The sequence below is a fragment of the Tyto alba genome, unplaced genomic scaffold (genome assembly GCF_018691265.1).
Source record: "Tyto alba isolate M040663 unplaced genomic scaffold, T.alba_DEE_v4.0 Super-Scaffold_27, whole genome shotgun sequence".
In the NCBI taxonomy this organism is placed as follows: Eukaryota; Metazoa; Chordata; class Aves; order Strigiformes; family Tytonidae; genus Tyto; species Tyto alba.
The window spans coordinates 4231739-4255089 of NW_024881301.1; the positions used below are offsets into that span (position 1 = coordinate 4231739).

At 37.0% G+C, this 23351-nt stretch overlaps 1 protein-coding gene across 1 annotated transcript; it reads left to right on the forward strand.

Annotated features, from left to right (window-relative positions):
* The first annotated feature begins 729 nt into the window (after positions 1–729).
* On the forward strand, positions 730–22224 carry LOC104357224 (opsin-5-like). The gene is made up of 5 exons (XM_042798189.1): positions 730–817; positions 3617–3779; positions 5409–5536; positions 6081–6415; positions 21613–22224. The coding sequence occupies exons 1-5, from the start codon at positions 730–732 to the stop codon at positions 22222–22224; spliced, it is 1326 nt and encodes a 441-aa protein (XP_042654123.1).
* Positions 22225–23351: the final 1127 nt, after the last annotated feature.

Here is a 23351-nt window from a genome sequence, read left to right on the forward strand (position 1 = left end):
TTTTGTGTTTGTTTGTTTAAGTTTATATTTGTATTTCTGTACACCTTGTTGTTAAGATTTCTTACCTTGGTTCCTCTGGTGGTTGTAAAGTGGTGATGAGTAATATTCTGGAACAAACCTTATTAAGCCCAGTCACGTTTCCAAAATTTAATGCACCCTCGCTCACCAATTGCATTTGTAATGTTGTGACATTCTCATATTTGGATGAATCTCTCAAATTAATAGAAATTGGTTTACCTCAGTTCTAGGCTGAGATTTCAGCTGCAGATTACACAGAATCACAGAATGGTTGAGACTGGAAGGGATCTTTGGAGGTCTTCTGGTCAAAACCCCCTCCTCAAACAGCACCACCTAGAGACAGTTGCCCAGGATCATGTCAAGATGTTTTTTTATCTCTAAGGATGGAGACTCCACAATTTCCCTGGGCAACCTGTGACAGTGCTTGGTCACTCCCACAGTGAAAAAGTTTCCTGATCTTCAGAGGGGACCTCCTGTGTTTCAGTTTATGGCCATTGACTCTTGTCCTATCACTGGGCACCACTGAAAAGACCCTGGCTCTGTCTTCTTTTCACCCTCCATTCAGATAAATTACTCATTAACTCAGAAAATAAAATAATATACAATTCTCCCTGTCCTTCCCCCACAGAAAAGCTTACAACCTTGCAAAGAGCTCACGGGTGCCTGCTTGGATATTGAATTTCTAATACTGTATCCTGTTTTGTTTTTCAGATGGGCCCATCTTTTGGTAATTCAACATTCCGGTCCAAAATAACAGAATCAGCTGATATTGTTGTTGGAATATGTTATATGGTATTTGGTAAGTATGATTTCATGGTATAGAGGTTTAGCCATATTTGATGTGGTAAAGGAAGCTTAACTGTAAAAGTAAATTTTGGTTCTGACACGGATTAATTTATCTATATTCATAAAAAGAGGGAAAAAATCACAGAGTAAAATCATTAAAAGGTTTTTAACCTGTGATTTAAGTTAGGTACAAAAACTTCGTTCAGTACTAGGAATATAAAGCGGGAAATGAATGCTGGATTTTGAGGCCTTGGCACCCCAGTGTTCACTGTTAAGTGTGAAAACCAGAGTGTCTCTTCCACAGATAACTGCAAACCATAGAGCAACACTTCCTGACTCCTCATAATGCCTGAAGTAAAATACTGAAAACAGTAATTATAACATGTCTGGGGAAGGTTCTGGGAAGATCAGGTTTATGGCCAACATCAAGTCACTGCCTTAGAAATTGAGATTTCTGGGAAGGGGGCCATGTTGTTAGAGAGAAGGCAATGCATATCAATTTAGAGACACATCCCTGCAGTATTTATACTCCTGAATTTGCAGAGCTGGTTCAGGTAACTATAGGGTAATTTCTCATCAAAAACTTCACGCTCTTTCTTCTACAGTGAAATGGACTTGAAATATTCTTCAGTAGCTTTATTTCTGGTTTTGATGTTTTCTATATGTTATCAACAATAAATAAGATGCAGACATATTTACTGACAACACTGCTGATAAAATATTGAAAATTTCATCTGTCTGTTCCATGTTTGCCTCTCCCATTTTTGTTCAGCTAGTCATACAACATAGTGTTGCCTCATTAACTTTCTTTTTAAGTTTCTCTTTCTGGATCCTGTGATAATTGACCATGCTGATCACTGAGCCTCTTCTCAGCTTGTGTCCTCACTCACTAGTTAGTGTGTCAGACATACATACTAGTCAGTTGCTAATATGAGGAGGAATGAGAAACATGTAAAAGAGTTTTCCAATAAGTGGTATTTTGTTACACAAAATATTTGAAAGAAAAAATATATGCTTAAAAAGGAAAAAAAATGTTTTAGGTAGAACCTCTTGCCATCTCTCCCTCCAGGAATTTTACAATGGAAACATGTGAACAGTGATGGCTTTGACCATACAGTCAATCAGATCCCAAAGTGACTATGATGCCTGTTGGTGCATGTTAAATACATATATGGACCTGAGCTGGTAACCCAGACAAAAACAGACAGATGATGGACTCTGCTGTATTATAGCCACTGAAGATATTTAGTATAAGTGATAACTCTGATGTGGCTACAATTTTTACATTCTGGTTAAAATTAATCTTACTTGGAACAGTAAAAGAACATATCCGGATAGTCTGGTGATCTGTGCTCCTTGACCTCAGCCAACTTGATTTTGCTTAGGTTCCTTTTGGAGATACCAAGTGATAATCAGATTGAAACATAACTGAAACACTGAAAAATATTAAAACGTGAGAAGAAAATTGAAATAATAATTTTAGATTCAAACAAAATGATTGGATTTTACTGTGTTTTCATTGTTATATTTTTGAAGTCTTGGAAGAAAAAGTCTTGGAACAAAACTGTTTGATATTTGCAGAAGCAGAATACAAGAAGATCTTTTCCCTCTCCAGATTTTAAATTACAGATATCTTAAATGAGATTAAGAAGATCAGTGATGGAAAGTAATTTAGTATCAATGTCTAACATGATTTGCTAATCTGCCATTTCTCTATGAGAAAATATTATAATCTGTAGAATATTGGGGAAAATTACATATTTTTTTTCCCTATGAGAGTACAAATAAATGAGACATATTCTCTTATGGGTATAATCCAAAAGTGTTGGTTTTTGGTCTCTATGCAACTTGTTAACCTCAATTTCTATGTCAATATTTATCTGTATTCTACAGGTAATGTGTTCCTTTTTCCAAAGGTATGCAGGGACAGGCAGTGAGGTCCACAAAAGCACTTAGTCTCTCTTCAACAGCTTGATTTCACATGACGTTAATTAAGGGCCCCTCCCATTCATTAGGCATTCTCATTCCCATGGCCCTCTGAAGCTTTTACATTTTTATGTGTTGCTCTTGTGTGTCTGTAAAAGGCTGCCTAAAACTCTGGTTTTAGACTGCTGTCTGACCTTCTAATCTGATAGTCACCTAACTTACCTAACTTTGTGTATCCATCATAGGTTTTGCCCCTGTTAATTTAAAGGTAGAGAGAAAACTGCTTGTCTTCTACTAGACTACTTTCAGCCTTCTGAAGTTTCTTCTCAGGTCTCATAGTAAATCCAGCATTCCCAGAGAAAATAGTTCTATCTACACAGCAGAGACATAACTACATTCTTCTCTTTCATGCATAATTCAACATTCTTGCTGTATTGCCTATTATTACTAGGAACTATAACAGGCACCTCTGAGAAAATGCCTCAAAGAGAAAGGAAGAAGGGTTAGTGAATGGAGAGCTCTAGACCTGGAACTGGGAAAACGTGCGCAGTGCTAGAGAGATATTGTCTCTGGCTTAATTAATGCCAGCTTCCTAGAAGAAAAATGTTATTTTTGGCAGGTCAGTTAACTTAATGTATAAAATTATTCATTAGATCTTTGTAGGTAGTTTGATGGACAAAACAGGAAGAAACCAGGAATAATGATAAAAAAAAAAAAAAAAAATAAAAAAAAGAAATATAAAGAAGAGAAAACTGCAGATATAAAAAAGACAGAATTTTATCTGATAAATGCTAGTTGTGATGACAGCACATTATTCTTGTTCGGGGAAAAAAAAAACAGGATGCCTGAAAGTAACTTTTTCTTCATATTCTGTGTTTCTCTGCAGGAATATGTTCCTTGTGTGGGAACAATATTCTCCTGTATGTCTCCTACAAGAAAAAGAATTTGTTGAAACCAGCAGAATACTTCATTATTAACCTCGCCATCAGTGACCTTGGTATGACACTGACATTGTACCCTCTAGCTGTAACCTCCAGCCTTTCACACAGGTTTGTTCACGATGCACATGATATTTAACAACTTCTGCAGGCTCTGGAGGGCTGTATCAGTGATGGAGACCAAATTACTCTGCCACTTTTCTTGTCATAAAAGTGGGAATTAATTAGAGGGATTGAGAGAAATACGCTTTGTATCAGCAGGCTTATGGACTGCTGGTGTTAATTAGCAATTGTGACTATTGGAGGTTACTATCTTTTTGATTTTTACAGGACTGAGATTATTTGTGTTCCAAACATACACTTCCTATTGTATTTATCTTTTGTGGGTAGTATTAGTCAAGTGATAGTGAAATGCTTCATTTTTTTTTTTTTTTCGGTTGGACAGTGAAATTTGGTACCATAAAAATAAACCCCTGAATTTACTTATGATCTCCAAAAGTGGACGTAATGATGATTCATAGAAATGTTGTGCTCTTGATTAATTTTTAGGCCAACACTCTGAAATTAGAATTTCTTCCTTCTCCACTTCCCTCCTCTTTATTCACGTGAATTCAACCTCATATCCTTGTGGAAGATCAATTTTTTGTGCTCTTGTCCTCTTTAGGAGGCTTAGGAGATTCATTACTAGACCTCAGATAGTATTTGTGCAACCTAGGGAGTATGAAAGTGTTTGAGAAAAGAGAATTAGATAGAAAAGGTGAAGGAAGATAAGAAGTAGTTGTCAGGAGCTGTTCTGCAGGATTTGGGATTGGTTGATATTTGTAATATTTTGGTCTACACCAGTTATTACAGAAGGTCTCACAACTGTACAAATGTGAATATGCATTGCTGATTTTGATTCCCAAAACACTTTACAGAGAAACCTAGGAATGTGTGTTTAATAATGTAATTAAGTAAAATATATTTTATAAAAGAGATGGAGAGCACCTCACCCAACATAACCCCTGGGTAATTTTTTCTTTTCAGTTAACCAAAATGAACAAAATGAACACATGTTTTCATGTGAAAAAATCTATCTCTGTTCTTTTCCTATCTAGCTTTCTCTCATTTTGTCATCAAAATAAAAAATAAGAGAAAAAAATGCAGTAATTACTTGTTTTTACCACATTAATTTCTGTGTTAAAATATTGTTAAATATATTGACTAGTGGAGATGATGTCAGCAAAATCTATAATGGGGCTTTTGATAACTGCTACTACAAATACTGATGGTGTCTGAATAGAAAGGGAGGGTGTATAGTGATTCAGATAAAATTTTTGTTCTTTTGGAGAACCTTCACAAGAGAATGTGTTGATTTTGATGAAAACTAGTTTTAAAATTATATATAGAGATATCAGAAATAATAATAAGCTGTATTATTTTATGACCTAGGCCTACTAGTGATAAGCATTTCAATTTTTCTTTTCAAAATATCATTAAGTTATATTGTTTTGTTTAATAAAAATATAAAAGCTTAAATGTGAATCATAAAAATAAAGAAGGACATGATTACTTTACCAGCTGTAAGTTTTTCAAATGAGAATATTTTTTTGTCATTGATCATTGACCAGCAAATAATTTAATCATGCAGTTTTATTGAATTTTTAAGGTTAACAACTGTAAATATATTTCTACCATTTGTTATTGCATTTAAGAAAGAAGAATAGCATCTAAGAATTAATTTTCTTGTTTATTTGCCAGGTGGCTGTATGGGAAACAGATTTGTTTGTTCTATGCATTTTGTGGGGTGCTGTTTGGGATCTGTAGTCTCTCAACACTGACATTACTGAGCATTGTGTGCTGCCTCAAAATTTGTTTTCCAGCTTATGGTAAGCTAATGTTTCTGTCTTAAATTAGTCAATTTTTCAAGTGAATGTAAACCACCATTTCTACATTGCATATCCTAGAGAGTATTTTTATAGAAGGGATCTCTTACATCCAGTCAAACAATTCTTATTTCTGTGATCATTGTTAATTAATGATAGGACTAGATATATGCAATTGATTATCTTTAGACTGTTTTAAGTCAGGGTGATCATTTGGAAAGATGGAATATGAGTTCCAATCTGAAAGCAAGGCTGGCCTGAATAAACAATTTTTATCAGAGTTTATTGCTCTATCTTGATAGAGATTTATTCATACAGATTTATGTTGTGCTAAGAATCCTACATGTACCAGAGAATTCAGCTACCTATTTTTTTCAAATTATTGTGAACAATGCCCTATTCTTACACATCTTTAATATTCTGTAGTATTTTGAACACCTGTTAAAGTTATCCTTCTTAATCACCCTGCTCAGCTGCCTGCATATGGGAAACTCCATGCAGACATGGTAACCATGTTGATCTTCACCGATTGTTTTGTGTCTTCCAGGGAACAGGTTCAGGAGAAAACACGGACAAATCTTGATAGCCTGTGCTTGGACTTATGCCGCGGTTTTTGCCTGTTCTCCCCTAGCTCACTGGGGAGAATATGGAGTGGAGCCCTATGGCACAGCCTGCTGCATTGACTGGCATTCCACCAACGTAAATGTTGTGGCTATGTCTTACACCATAGCCCTCTTTGTTTTCTGTTTTATTTTCCCTTGTGGAGTAATCGTCACTTCCTACTCTCTTATTCTGGTAACTGTGAAAGAATCCAGGAAAGCCGTGGAACAACATGTCTCCGGCCCCACCAGGATGAGCAACCCGCAAGCCATTACTGTCAAGGTATTTGAAAGTTAGCCTCTGGCAAGCCGTTTTTGGCACAGCTGGGAAGCATCATTTAAGGACCAAGAAAAGTCCTGATAAGGGAATAAAAATGGAAAAAAGTTGGTCCCTACTACATTTTTATTTTGGACAACAGTATCGTCTTGTGCAGATTTGCTTCATGGCAATGAATTTCTAAACATACAAATAGTAGACGTGTTGTTTCTGGAGGGTGATAATTGAGCTCACAGAGTTTCACTACTTGTGAAAATTAAGATTTCAGACCTTTAATCAAAAAGGAGGTTAAAAATTGGAGCACTAAGTAGAAGTGAGTTTGGGTCTCATGCTCAGGAACCATTGCTCATGAAAGCCAGTCTGATTTTGAGTAAGTGAATTCTGTTTGCTCAGCTGCAGACATCTAAGGAGATCCAGGCTTAAGCTTTATATTTTAAATAGTAATGTAGAGATCAAATTCCCTTGTGTGTAACTGAACAAAGGACAAAGTCACAAAAAAAGTATATCTCTCTAAATACTTTTTGAACCAAAGCCTCTGATGGTTTGTGTTTCACTAGCTTATACAGTAAAATTAAACCTGTGGTTGTAGGAGTTGTGGAAATTGTTTCCTGCTGCCGAATTGTCCCTTCCCAGGAGAAGATCAGTATCTTTCTTTTTAATATATCAAAAATAAGAAGAGGAACTTTGCAGCTGACGTTAGGTGTGCTTCACTCTTAGATAACATACCTCTTGAAAGACATGAGTGGTACCTCTTGACTCTTAATTATCTGCAGTAGAAAATCCTTGTCTTGATTTCAGTGAATCCTTCTCTCACTTCTCTGTTCATTTGTTTAGCATGTCCTTCAAAGTATCTTCCTCACCACCCTTCACTTTCTGCTTGGAGTCATCTTTGGTCATTCTCTCTATTCAGGGATATGGACATTTTAATTTCCAAATACAATTGGATAGCTCACAGATCTGCCTCTGTGCAGATGATCTTTCTGTTTTCATCCTAACAAACTTGGTCTCTTTCTGACATCTCTTCAGACTACCAAGTGCAGTGTAACTGCAGTAGACATCTTAATCTGTCCTTTCTCTCCCTTTGAGAATCTTTGTTTTGACCACTGTGGGAAATGCCATCCTCCCATGTACTGCATGGTCTTGTAACCTAAATATCTTCCTCAATCCAAACAGTTTAAGAACTAAAGAGTTATGCCCATGTTTTACCTACTCCTTCTTTGTAATAACTCTTAGATGGAACATAACCCAACTAGAACTCTTAAGCATATTCCTGCCCTATTCTGGGTATTCAGTAGACATTAATTTTCTTAAGTCTTTCATTTGACTACAAGATATTATCCTTTAGCTCTTTAATTAACTTTTAGGACTCTTCACAGCTTGTCCTAATTGACCTCTATACTCCCATTCAGTGAGACAAACATGCTGGTTACACTGTATGCTCACAACACTCAGAAATGTGCATGCATGTTCGATGCTACTTGTCATGAGCTCCTTACAATAAACACTGGCAAAATGAAAACAGTATGTCCTTCAAAACTTCCTTTGCAATGTTATCACAAAAAAGTCATGTTGGTATATTATAGAGGCTGATATTTGTTGGGCTGCTGGAACACTAGCAGAACTGCTTGTCACATACTGACAAGTTTTTCTTCTTTTTATTCTCTGATTTTTTTCCCGTCAAAATTGCTATAATCTTCACTGTTAGGTTGTAAACTCTTTGAGTTACTCTGACACTGCTTATTTATAGAGAATCTCATCCTGGAATAATAATAATACAAACAACAATTACTTATACATTATCATCTCTTAGAGACATCTGCTAAGAGGATGGTTTAAATCAAACTCATAAAAGCAGAGAGAAGAAACATTTTTGGGGTTTTCTTTCTTAAGAAACTGTAAAAACAATCCTCCCCAAATATGTCAATTTTGTGATATATTTGGAATGATTATTTGTTGAATTTTAGTTCTTCTTGCTGGATTTGAGCCACAATAGAGACTACCTTGTAGAACCTGTCAATTTAGAGACAATTTATAGCCCATTCCTCCTCCAGCCTCTCCCATTTTTCCTGTGACATCAGGTCACTGTAACGCAGGAGTCCTGGTCAGTTTGATCTGTGCCTCCACGGTCTGATCCAGATTCAGCTGAAGTGTTTGAATATTGCTTCAGTCTTGAAAAGCAAAATCCAGAAAATTACTTGGGCACTCAAAATGGGACTTAGACACTGGATTATGGAAGCTCTTGCTTGGTGACTGCCTATGCCTTGAGGCTCTGTAAGCATAAACGTTTCCCAGGTTCCTGCAGTTTACTTTAGTCTGTGCTGCCCTGCATGCTAAGTGGCTATCTCTTTCCTAAACCATATTAACATAATCAGGCCAGAGTGTTCAATTTAGGCCCACTTTAGTCTATTTGGTTATCAGCAATTGATTATTTTTATTAAAAAAAGAACAATAAAATACAGATAACATTCACTATTGGAAATCTACTTCCCATGTTAAAAGATGTCTGTAGTTTTTTTTTCTTTTTGTGATATTTTAGAATTACAATAACAAGACTTTTAGAAAACGTAATGGGAGTTGTATAGTGCTATTAGTGCTTTTGTGCTTGTGAATTTGCAAGGTTGGCTAACTACTGATATTGCTTTTATTATTATATAGTGCTATAAAAATCAATTATAATGCATACAGAGGACACTTGTTCTCATGTGATCTCTTCACAGGTGCATGGGTTTGCCAGCTTCTGGAGAAAACATGCTCTGAGCATATAGATAAAATAGATAAATATTATGAATGCAAGTAGAGATGCAGAAAATTGTCTCTTCTGCAGGAGTTCCTTGGGATTAAACCATTTCAGAAACACATCCTAGTTCTTCCTAGATGTTGCAGGAGTAAAACCACTATGAGTGTAACTTCAAGTCTCATCAAATATTTTTCTAAATACCATCTCTGGATGCTCTGCATTACATTCAATTTGAATCATAAGGGGTAAGCCTTTGGCCTTAGAGATTGTGTATAGTTTTTTGATCTAACTCAAACTTCATGTATGACCTCGGACAAATCTCCTGGTACTTAACTTGTATTTCTTTGTGGCTGTAATTTGTGGTACTTCTGAATAACCTGATTTAAAACACTGATATATCATTTGGATGAATAGGAGAAGGTTGAATAATTTACATCACTCTCCTAATATTTTTTATTGAAGAAACTGAGTATCTAACTTTGTTCTTTTTATGGAATACAATGATTTGCAGAGAAACAACATAAACCTATACACCTTGAAGGTTAATTGGTCTTAAACTGGGTTTCTGCAATACATGGACATAGTGCTTGGGTTTTTTTAATCCTCATTAGATTATTTTTTTTTGTTAAATTAAGAGAAATTTTACCACCGACATTAATGGAGGATGTCACACTACTCTGAAACTGGAAGTATTATATATCCAAACAATCTTGAAAGCTGTGTCTAATTGCAGGTGGGAAGATCTAGGACCATAATAGGAAATATTATGGAAATCAAATTGGATAAAGGTTACTCTTCAGAGACCTACAGTTTAGAATACAAGATGCTAAATCTGAATAATTCATTGTAATGGGTAAATCTACTCCTGAAGTAATAGAAGAATTACAGCTGTTCAATGCCTTTCTTGATTTTGTCCATGTTATACAGATGCTTTAGTTGTAAGGCACAACAGCATTGTGATTTGCTGCAGGCATTTCAAAGCTTTTGGGAATTAGTGGTCAGTGTGTTGTTTCTAAATGTGTGTGAAGTGACAGAATCTGCATGAAGACACAAACAGTCTTAATGCCAGACTTACACTTGCATTACCTACACTATTGACTACAATATTTATTGCTTTGAGGTGGAGGCAGTAGGCTTTAGGCAAGCTAGGGAGATCTGGCCAACTGATAAAGAACATGTTGAATAAGTCTTACTATCAAAGCTTGTTATTGCAGAAAACAAATATTTAATTTGGAGAGAATATGAAATTGAGATTCTGTTATTTTAATATAGATGATCACTCTTATGGTTGACTTACTTTTGTGCAGTGTAAACATTTATAATAGTGAAAACTGAAAGAAGTGCTTTTTGATTCCTATGTAAGCATGGCTCAGAAAGACTTTTTCATTATGCTTTAGACCTTTCAGTAAAGTTGTCTTCATTTCTGTGTAGTCTTATTTGCCAAGTTCATTTATAGTGATCACCGCTATACCCTAGGCTTTCCAGATTTGCAGGTCCTACAAAATCTTGTACACTTTTTGTAAGCTGTGTACTAATCATAAGTCTCACCTTAAAATAAGTAGGTAGCTAGCAAAAAATTTTGGGCAGTAGCAATTAGATACCATTCAACATATTTTTTGCTGTATTTTAGCAAGACAGTTAAAGAATTACCTTTATCTTGCACAACTCAGCACCATTAAACTGAGCAGATACAGTGAGATGCTGTCTCTAAGAATGTACAAATGAATAAGTGAACAAAATAATGTCAGACTGCTTAAAAAAATGCTGCCAAAGGTCTGTTCCAAGGTCTCGAGAGCAGAGTAATCATTGGAAAGAGGCCCACTGACTTGTTTTAGAGCAGACACCAATATGAGTCAGGTGTGTTTTTTTCTGAACCATGGTACTGTAACAGTAGTTTACTGGTTTTACTCTTTTTACTCTTTTGTGCTTTGAATGAAGGGAGGAGTAAAATTCATTACATGAATTTTCAAAGCTTTGCCTGTGAATTAATATTTTTTTTTTCACTTCTTCCTGTATTTTAGCAATGCATTGGCTCACTGGCATATTATTTTGCAGAAAAACAAAGTAGAGGTTGTAATAGTCCCTTGAGGCATAAAAAAACTCAGTGGAATTAATTTGATGTTTATAAGCATGTATTTGGACTAAGTCTCACAGATTTTGAAAATAGTTGCATTTACCCTGTCAGAAGCAATTTGTAGGAAAAGCTTTCTATTCTCAGCAGAATAGCTTCACCCATAGCAAGTCCTTTAAAAATGAAAAGAAAGAAGAAAGCATCATTTTATTGGCTTTGTCCTGTCCTTATCTAATTACCTCCTGAGAGCTCATTTTTCCTACTTTGCAGCCTCTGGAAATAGAGAATCCTTTAAAGCTCTGCTGCAATAAGCAAATCACATAAACAAATTGAGAAAAGTTAAGCACTTGCTGCAAATATTCTTCTCTGTTTCTAGACAAGAATAAATTTGGCTGCCAAAGTAAGTAAAAGCTTCTACATAAGAGACAAATGAGGGACCATATGTGATTCACAGGAAGGACAACATGTAGTCCTCTCAATTTAAATAACATAATCTCAGGAATGCTTGATTCTTCTAATTCATTAATGCTCAAGACTGATTCAAAATCTTTTTGCAACAGATTTCTTAAAAAGCAGAAAATTTACTTCTAACTTATTATAGTGAAGTATCCTTTATTAATAATTTTGTACCAGGAGCATCCATATACTGTCAAGGTTCTCTTTTGTACAGAGAAATACTTCAAGTCAAGACATGCAAGATGCTGAATACATTGAAACTCTGCTTCTCTGCCTATTCTAACCATTGGTCTCAGACGTGTTGGATGGACTGGCCCTGACAGCATGCAGGTTTACCTCATCTGTGCCTACAGGCTACAGTTGTTCTGCTATTCGTAAAATATCTTCAGAGGCATAGAATTTTATAAGCCCATGGCCTAACTCAAAAGTGTCTTTCTTGAACTTGACCAGAAACTCTCCTTTCTACACCTTCCGTACATTGCTCCTTCCTACTGATATTCTCGATAATTCTGATAATTTTAAGCAATAATGCTGTAGTCTCCACACATGTATATAAAGCTTAGTTGAAAGTGAATATTTTTTAGTCAGTTTATTATTTAGGTAGAAGAATTTGCTAATCTTCATTGCTGTAGTGAATGTGTCAATATAGCAAACATTCATCTAAGTCCCAGGGAGTTCATTAAAGTGAGGATAAAGTGGAGTGAAAAAAAATTACACAACTCTCATAATATATTCTCAAATTCTGTTCATGTTTCTGGACAGTACTATTCTTCTGTAGATTAAATTTTTAAACATAGAGGTTGGCTGTTACATTGAAAATACTGCAATATATTTGGAGACCTAAACAGGAGTTCTTCAGGCTGGTTGAAGATCTACAGCTTATACTGGCTTAATGGAATTAACAGATAATTGACACACTGTCAGTTGTCAAGTAAGAAATTGCAGGCAGGTGCTTAAAATAGTGACATATATGAGTTGTAAATGCTAAGGACTGAATGATCTAAAGCATCTACATGGTCTTCATTAAAGCTGGCTGAAATTACATGTTACATGACAGATCTATAGATAATTCAGTATTTATATATTTTATAATTAAAAAGCAAGCCCACTAAGTATTGTTATCTAAACATGACATCTATTAGAAGCTTGCAGTTATAGCTCCATGCTGGGCTCTGACAAGGTAAGAAAATGATTAGCAATGGCTCCTAATAACATTCATAATTTTTTACCTATGTTGAAATCTTCACTTGTTATTTGAAATACTGGTTGATGTAAACCAGTCTTGAATCCTTAGGGCAGCCTAGTGTTACAGGTGTATGGTACATATCTGTTTCCTTGAATTTTAGAGTATATGAAAATTATATTGTTGTAGAAATAAATGTCACGGGAATGCAAAGGACCAGGCACTGTTAGATGCTGTAGGAGTGCAGAACCAGAAAACTGAGAACCCAAATGTCTTCCTATCAAATTAGGAAGCAAAAGATAGCAGACAAAAGCAGACATATCTGGAGAGTTGTATCAGGAAACGGTGGCAAATTCTGTATTGTCAGTGAAAATAAGGCCAAGGATCACAGGCACGGACCCATGAATTGCCCTGTTGCTTAGTTGTTAGCATGCTCCCTTGTGTGGTTTTTACCCGTGCCTGAGCATAGGCCAGGCAATAGCACAAACCAGGGACTGCTCCTAAAATGTGATATGGGCAAGACTGTCACATTTGTCTTGTACCAGTTCCCTCTTGTACAGTTTGCTAGTGTTGTCCCAGCAGCATCTGCACTCTAACATGATCCTAACACCCCTTCCTAGGACATTCAACAAATACTCTCTCATGCAATAAAACCACTTTGAACTGAAAAAAATGTACATTGAACCCCCAATAATTATGTCTTAAGTCCACCAAGACACCACAAGAGAATGCTGCTGAGACCTGAGGCCCAACACTATGCAGCATGGAGGTGACTAGTCTGTGCTAGATCCAGACAGTGGTCCCTGAGACAATTTTATTTAGCAGTTTAGCCAATGAGACTATAAAACCTAGTCTTTGAATCCAGGATACATCTACTGGTACTGTGTGTTAGTTAGGTGGAGCCCCTTTCTAACCTGGCTGGAGTGCTGGGGAAAGGATCTGGGGGTTAATCATTCTTTGGATGCTTCACCTAGCTGAGTAGCACTATGCAGGAGAAAGATTTTGTCTGTGTAATTTAAGTGGGAAAATGAGTGATATTACTGTAGTTTTTCCAGCAAGAGAACTGTCAGTGTCAGGTAGCCTACTGGCGCATTGTCACCCCTACCATGACAGTGTCCTGTTGTGTCCCTGGCCTGCAGTGCTCCTCTTCATTCAGTCTGATACTAAATGAATGACGATTAAAGGTTAGATAGAATTTTCTCACGCTGATGCTTTTATATCATGCTTAGCAGGATCTTTAGCATGTTCTAGGGATTGTCAGTCTTAATTCCTCTACTCAGTGTCTGTGATGTCAAATCTGTTTGCCTTACTAAGGACATAAATTTGCCCAGTGAGATTTCTGGCTTCTGATTAAATCCGCAATAGGGGGCTGCAGTCTGCGCTGAAATTATTATTTTGAAAACTCGTATGATTCACAACATTTCTAGATTTCATGTTCTGGTAGGTTGACTCAGGCAGGACACCAGATGCCCACCAAAAGCCGCTCCATCAGTCCCCTCCCTCAGCTGCTCATGGGAAAGAAAATATATTGAAGGGTACGTGGGTCAAGATAAGGACAGGGAGATCACTCACCAAGTATCATCATGGGCAAAACAGGCTTGGCTTCGGCAAATTACTTTAATTTATTACCAATCAAATCAGAGTAGGATAATGAGAAAATAAACCCAAATATTAAAAACATCTTCCCCTCACTCTTCCCTTCTTCCCAGGCACAACTTCTCTCCCTATTTCTCTACCTCCTTCCCTCCCAGTGGTGCAGGGGGATGAGGAATGGGGGTTGTGGTCAGTTCATCACATGTTGTCTCTGCTGCTCCTTCCTCCTCAGGGGGAGGAATCCTCACACTCTGCCCCTGCTCCAGAGTGGGGTTCCTCCCATGGGAGACAGTTCTCCATGAACTTCCCCAATGTTAATCCTTCCCACAAGCTCTTCATGAACTGCTCCAGCGTGGGTCCCTTCCATGGGGTACAGTCCTTCAGGAACAGACTGCTCCTGTGTAGGTCCCCCACAGTGTCACAAGTCCTTCCAGAAAATCTGCTCCAGTGTGGGGTCTCTCCATGGGTGGGTATCTGCTCCAACATGGACCTCCATGGGCTGCAGGGGCACAGCCTGCCTCACCGTGGTCTTTTCCCCACTTGCTGCAGGGGAATCTCTGCTCCGGTGCCTGGAACACCTCATTCCCCTTCTTCTTCACTGGCCTTGATGTCTACAGAGTTGTTGCTCTCACATACTCTCACTTATTCTCTCTGGCTGCGGTTGCTGTTACACAGAAACCTTTTCCCCTTCGTAAATACGTTATCTCAGAGGCACTACAACCATCGCTGATGGGCTCGGCCCTGGCCAGCAATGGGTCCATCTTGGAGCCGGCTGGCATTGGCTCTGTCGGGCACTGGGGAAGCTTCTGGCAGCTTCTCACAGGAGCCACCCCTGCAGCCTCCCCTGCTACCAAAACCTTGTCATGCACGCCCAATACACATGTTATCTAATGCATGCAGTCTAGCCTGCCAAGATAATTCTTCAGGATACAAAAATGCATGAGGCTCAGGGGAGCCTCACTGATGCAATTTTTGCAGTAAGTATGCTTTGCATCTCTTTGTACTGGCCAGGACAAACTGGACCTGACCTGTAGGAAAGATGAGCAATGATTCAGACTTGCAGCACTGAGGACCAGATGCTTACATGTTAGTTCATTTTTAGAAAATGCTGTTGAGGCATATGATGTATTTGGGTTTTTTGAACATGGCTGAACAATTCATTATTAGACTAGCTACAAGGCTTTTAAAATCCTTTCAGCCAAAATGAGTTGCTAGAAACCTGCCTAGAACATAACTTTGAAATAATGCTTCACATCAGTAATTAAATGTATTTTGTAATGCATGTATTCTCATTCTTCATGTACTTTCTCTTAATTATAATGAGTAATACTTTACAATATGGGTACTTTAATAGAAATTACCTTGGTGACTGTTTTAAAGAAAAGACGAGAGTAAAAAATTTAGAGAATAACTGGTGCACTGTGTGCTGGTTCCTGTACAGTAGAAGTGCAAATCTGGAAATCTGTTTCTAGATATTGGTAGTTGTCCATAGGCCTGGAGACTTTGTTATTTGGAAGCAGACTGGAATTGACAAATTCTTTCCCTGATGGGGAGTGGAAAACCATGGACAGTTTCAGAATTTGGTTTGTTGAATGTATCAGGCATGGTTGGTGTATTGTGTTTCTAGTTCAAATTTTTATAAACTTGATAGATTGAGAAATCTGTACTGGACTTGCAAAAATACACATTCCTTTGTGAGCATGATTAGAGATGCATGAGAAAAGGTTTTTTTTTTTTTTTTTTTTTTTTTAACAAGTTTAGACACTCTAGAGGATTTTGCATGTACAGTTACAGGATATGTGCAAAATTTTAGTATGCATGTACACAAATGCATATATGCTTTTGCATGTGGAAATGAGTAATTTTCTATTGAAAACACGGGGAAAAATATCTCCACAATTTAGACATCTAGAAGCTAGAAATAGAAGTTAGACAACAAGCATTCAAATAAAATATTTCTGCTGTAATAATTTATTAAATAAAAACCATAGTGATCAAGTGGTTTATCTTTTTTAATTAGTTTCCAAAATATGTGATTTGATAAAATCTGTTTTTCACTTACTTTAAGCCAGTATCTTTTCCAATCATTGTGCATTCTTACTAAAGAAACATACGGTAATCCTAAGAGGGAAGCTGTAAAAGATTTGTACATGTGCATAGTTTTCACTTATTTCATGGGAACAAGCAACATGACTTTGTTTCTGGTAGGCTGACAACAAGGTACTGCCGCCTCTTTGTGCCTGGGTGACTTGCTGGGTGTCATTGCATCAGGGATATTCTCACCAGTGGTTCAATCCTGTAAAGCATCATTTACTTAAATGTGTCAACAAGCTGAATTCACCTTGACTTATTCAATACCTACTCCAGTAAACAACTAGTTTGAACAGTTGAATCAGATCCTCAGCTTGCGCCAACAGCCAGGGCTTGTTCCAGTCTGCATGAGTTGAATTGACATACACCTGCTGGAGATCTAGCTACAAAGATGACTTAATGCTGCGAGTGGAGAATGCCTATTTTATTCTTCTACTTACCTGTAATGTAAAAATATTCTCTGTAACTTGTATTTTTTGTTCTGAAGCTCTTCTTATAAACCATGTTTTCCCTATGTTCCAACTCAACTGTAATTCCCCCAAGAGAGATTTTTGCCTTTACATTTCTGAGCAGTGTCAGCTACCATCATATATGGTATGTGAAAAATAACTTGTGCTTGATTTACAGACACAAAGAAATTTTTTTCATTTGTAATTATGTTTAGTTGCTTCTCCAGAAGATATTTTTTAAGAAGGATTTTGTGTATAGGATTTGCCTGCACACAAGGGTAAAGTTTAAAAAGATTTTTGAAAGCTCTTCTATGCCAAATCATATTGTTTACAAGCTATGATAGAGTCCTTTATAGGCTAAGTCGTGGAGCAAGGGTAAATCACTTCTTGCCTTACCTTGGGAAATTATTATATTGCTATATGCCTACCTTTATATAAATTTTTACATTTTATGAAATGATTTATACTTAGCAAACTAAATAAGTTATGTCAAACATCCCAGTCAGAATGGGTGATTGGTACATAGGGGATGCTATGTATTCTGCAATGGTATGTTTCTTACATCCTTGTATGATGGACAGAACTGTAGGGATTCTTCTGGCCAGTGAGATCTTTGAATGGAGATCAAATAATTAAAATAAAAATCTCACTTGCAAGATGTGGAAGAAGGCATTGCCTTTTATTCATACTACTGCTTATCAACAATGGGACACTCTTGATGGTCACTTTGATGAGGGAAAGTGTTAGAAATTTCCACAATATGTGCAGTTATGAAAAGATAACTCATAGACCTGAAGCTGTTTTTCTCTCTATTTCCATGATAAAATAAAGACATTACAGAAAGTCCTTTATAGTTCATTAAAATCATCTCCCCATTAACACTAAGGGATTTTGGATTATAAACCCTTGATTTTACTTTCTACAAAATGTAATGAATTACTTACTGCCTTTTGGAATAGTTTCTATAACAACTAAATTTTTTTTATGCCTTTCTATGAGGCCTGCACATAGTTTTCTGAGTCACATCATCACAATGTTCCTTAATCAGTCACACAAATTTATGACGGATTTCCTTGTGGTCTATACAGGCTCAGTTTGCTGCTACTGCAATTTTAGCAGCTATGTATTATAGGCTGAGCCTAAAGTTAGGCAATACACCTCTTCTTCACTTTAATGAGGGAAGTTGGGCTCGAGTCTAGAGTGAAATTGTGAAAAGGCTCGGCTATAGTCCAGCATGCCTGTCGTCCTGCCTTGGTCTCATTGTGTAGTGATGCACAGGTGACTGCTGCCTCAGGTGGTATTACCTTCATGGGAGGAAATCCAAGGCCAGAACTGACTTCTGTCCATCAAGTATAGAATAAAGATAGTTGAATCAATCAACAGTGATGTAATGGAATGGGGTAGTTGATCTGTCTCATAGTATCAAAGTCATATTCACTTATGAACAGTTCTCCTTGGTGTATGTAGATGATATGTGGCATTTGTCCGTTAATGAAATAAAAGAACAAATGTGCAGACCACTTACTCTGAACAACCATTTCGGAGGTAAATAGAAATAACCTACCTGAGGCGGAAGTAAAGTTTTTTTCCTGACATATTCACAGAATTCTAGTTGGTTATTGAGGCCTGAATTACAGAACTGATGTCACTTTGTTTCTATCCTGCTATTTAGATTTTTAGGTAACCTTCGGTCACTGTATTTTGCACTGGACTAAGGAAGTTTTTTTAGAAGTCATCAGCAAAGTTAAGTATGAACCAGTAGGAAAAAATGAATGCATACTCACAAGTACTCTGTCCCTTACAGTGAAAGAGATTGTGGAGAAGATTATTCTGCTTTCAGAAGTTTATTGTTATTATCTTTGACCATTTATATGCAGGTAATTGAAATTCCTTTTTATGGCTGTCTCGTTATGCTTTCTTGCTATAGTTATACAAATACACCATGTCTCCAAGAATGTGTAGTAAAGGAGTTGTCTTTGAAGGTATAGTGTGCTTATACAATATTTCCCCATTTGTTGACACTATGCAATTCTGCTGCTGTTCTTGTTTGCTGGCAAAAACACAAAGGTGTCCTTTGGTTTGGCACCTTGGTGAATTTCTCGTGAATGTTCACAAAGTTGCCCCATATCTGCCTCATTAAAATTCTCCTCTTTTGTTGTGTTTATGAAAATCTTGATGTTCTTTGCCATCTCATGCTGGCATCACCAGTTAGCCCACACCTCATACCTGTCTTCTTGGAATCATCTTGGGCTTAAGGAGGTGGAGGTACTACAACAAGCACCTGGCTTGATACTTCTTACCATAGGCAGAAAGTGTTAAGTGTTGTCCAAACTGTTGTACTAAACTCCAGACTTCTCAATATGTAGCATGACAATATAAATAAGAATAACAAAGTCTCTTTCTATATACATGTATGTGTATATACAGTTGATATGCTTAAATAGCTCAAAAAAGGTTCCTTTTGCCTAATTATGCTCCACTAAAAGTTAGTTGTCTTAAGTACAGCCTCAAAACTGTGAGTGACAAAGACCTGAGAGCAATCCATCACATCTGTTTGAGACACAGATCTTTGAATGATATCAATTGCTTTGAGGAGATATGTCTGTCTTTCCTTTGACATTATAAAGAACCTAGACTGACTTAGATTTAACATGTAAGTTTTTGGACGGCTCAAGTTATGCAAGATTAATCCCCTCCTTGATGCATTTTGGGAAGTTGGCTGAAAGCTCCTTGAAAATATGTGCCTGTTTTTTTTTTTTTTTTTTTTTTTCACAGGAACAATGTAACACCTATCACAATCCCAAAGATTAATTGTAACCATAAATAAGCCATCTGGGGAATGCACTAATCAATTCTAATGTTCATTTCTTCTTAATGTGATTATAAAGGGTCAAGGCATATTACTTGCCACAGAGACTGCTTTTAGTTTCAGGCTTGAATACTGGCCATGATCAGCTGATGATTACAAAACCATGCATATGGCACCAGCACATGCATAGATAGAGCCAGGCCTTCAGCTGATGTGAAGAAATAGAATGTTATGGAAAAAAAAAAAAGAGAAAAATTAAGTTCACTCTATCTTGTGGATTTGCCTCTTCATACTTTCTTAACTAGTCTCATTCTGTCAAAATACCTTGTTTCTCAATTCTGTCAAATGATTTTTATTAACAGGTTAGAGCTCTAAATTGTTATCACCAATAAATAGGAAATTTCCCTCGTGACACTTTTATTATAGTGAATAGCTTTCTAGAGACAGACGCAAATTCATAAACACATTTTAGTCTAATAGAAAAAACAGTTAAATGCCATAGACATTCCTCATAAAACTTGTGGTATATATTTCTTGACAAACACTATTCATTTCTTCTAGCAAAATAAAATCTGTGAGACTATTAAACTTAGGAAGAAAAGAATATAATTTGGAGGAGTCCTCTATGCCTTAAAAGAGTCTAATATGTGTTCCTCCGGTGTTAGTGCTCAGGGCCTTTTTCATTTTCACTCTGAACACAACAATGGCATCCCTCAATAAAAAATCCATGATTTTTCAACCTTGGATCTATAGCCAGAGCATCACTGAGAAAAGCGGTGGATCTGCAGTTAACTGAGCTAGTTAGCAGCTCTGTAGTCCTGCTTGCAGAGGGCAGCTCAGGCAGGTGGCACAATTAGCAGCTGAAAACAAAAGTACTTTCCTTATGTAATCTCTTATGTCCCTTGGATACAATACTACTCTAAATTGAATGGATTCTCTACTGTCTTCCTTATTTGGAAATACATACTTTTGGCAAGAACAGACTTGTTAACCTTCTTCAAGAGCACAAATATTCTTGTTTCTGTCTTTAAAATATATGTGCTCTTCAGTTATAAACAGTGCTTAGAATGATGCTCAGCAGGTTAGTCTTCTATACATGCTGATGCTTAGATGCTTTAAATTTCTCAAGGCTTATGTTTACTGTAGATCCAATATTTATTCTTGCATTTTACATATCTCTGTGATAATTTATACAATAAAACCTGTTGGTTTTGTTTGGTGTTTGGATTTTTCTAATTTTTATTTATTTATTTATAAAAAAGGCTTATCAAGGCTTTCTTCATAGAGTTTACTAGGACAAACAATTGTGCACTAGGACGTAAATTCGTAAATCCTTCAGGATTAATCTGGTTTTCTGCTGTTATATACCTGTGTGTGGCTCCAGTTGAGCACCAACAATAAAATTATGGAAGATGTTCTGTAGCCAGGAAAGCCAGTATTACTCATTAATTAGACGGTAGATTGGAATGTCTTTGCAATCCAGATAAGCTTTTCCCAAGAATGAGATCTTTTTCTTTAAGCTGGATTCCTTTTTGGGTTGAAAAGGGTTCTCAAGGCAATTTAGTGAAGAGGAAGAAAAATGTAGGAGTTGATACATTTTAACTCGAAGTTTCAGGTAGAAGTAAGTTTCAGAGAGAATTAATTTGCTAGAAAAATATGCATTTGGAGAGCAGTTGAGGTACAATGGAAGGTTCGGGGGCGCTTTTAATAAGGGGGTTCAATCAGGTGGTATTCTTATGCATATATTATTTTGGTGTCTATTTTTCTCATGCACGCAATTTTTTAACTCACTGTTTTCTCTTTTTCTCTTCAAGCTGAGTGTTGCTGTGTGCATTGGATTTTTTGCTGCCTGGAGCCCTTATGCCATCATTGCCATGTGGGCAGCTTTTGGATCAATAGATAAGATTCCTCCATTAGCCTTTGCTGTGCCAGCTGTCTTTGCAAAGTCCTCCACGCTCTACAATCCTGTTATCTATCTCCTCCTGAAGCCCAATTTCCGAAACACCATAACCAAAGATCTCACAGTTCTTCAGCAGTTATGCATCAGGAGTTGTTTTTGTGTCAAGGCACTGCAGAACTACAGATCAACTTCGAACACAAACCTGCGAACATTTAAAGGCAAAAATGAATCTGGCTGTAATTCTCTGCCAATTGTGGAAGTGTGCTCTTATTTCCCCCGTGAAAAGCTCGGTGATACTTTCAAATGTTTTCAAAGCTATCAAAAATGCTGCCAGGAGAGGCTAAGCGCTATGGAATGCTCTCCTCAAGAAACGGTGTCCTTGGAGAGCAACCTCCAAGCAAAAGTGAGACAGGCCAGTAAGAAGTCAGTAAAGGTCTTCGTGAAAGGAGAAAAAAGCACTGAAATCGATACCTTGGAAATCACCTTGGAAGCAGTGCCTGTGCATTGTACATTTACAGAACTCTAGAGCTGCTTGCGTGAAGCCTTCTGACAGTATTGTTGTTATATTGGATTTATGAATGTAAGTTTTTCTAAAGAGTCTTTCTACTACCCCATTTTCTAGACTATTTTCCTGTTTTTTCTTACACTCTGAATGGACACATGCTACAGCATGGACATGCTATAAATGCTTGATGACTCTTGCCATGCCAACTTAGGTACATTGTGCTGTGTTCACATCATGAACTGTGTTAGGCAAATCCTTTCTGCATGTTATAACATCTTTTTACTCCATTTTCAAGAGAATACACTAACCATTTAGAGGTTTTCCATGAAGCATTATTACCCTTTCTAGACTATATATATTTTATATTCTGTCTGTTCAAAAGAAATAACTCAATGTAGAGTTTTAAAAGGACAAGCTCATGCTGGTTTAATTGTTATAGCAACTGAAAAGGTAAATGCTAACTGAAATGCCTGTTTTCCAAGAAGTGATGCTGAATGACCGCATATGTCACATTTGCTGGGAGGTACAAATGATTTGTTTTTCTTGCTTTGAGATGAACAGGCAGGTTCTGACCTTGTTCCACATGAATGAAAATCAAAATATTTCTCATAATTCAAGATAGTATGTAACTTTTGTTTACCTTTCGGTGTAATTTTAGAACTTGCCCTAGGACATTATTTGTTATTCTCAGTTTCCTGTATAGGATCTTGGAATTAGGAGGGTAAAGACCTGACCCAGAAATACTATAAGAGGTAAGAATGTCTACTGGTGTAAACCACTGAAACCCATGGAAACTACCCCATGTGAAGATCCCAGTCCTCCAGGAATTCTTGAATTTGGCTTACAAGGACAATGCTGCAGAGTAAGAGTAGGCATAGCTCTGCTTTCCCTTGTTCTTGGGTTCCTTTTTGATCCCCTGGAAGAGGAAGGAAAAAAAAAATGAAGGGGTGTTGCAGAAAGGACTTTTGAAATGGTTACTTCTAGTAGTTAGGGAGGATTTGGTTGAACTGCTGCTCTGTTTCACAGCTTGCCAGGAAGAAGCACCATATCCTCTGCTGCTGCTGTGACAGCAGGGATATGCTGGGAATGCCAGGCTCTCATTTTGGTCAGGCTACAGCCAAAATTACTATAGATTAGTTATTAAAAGT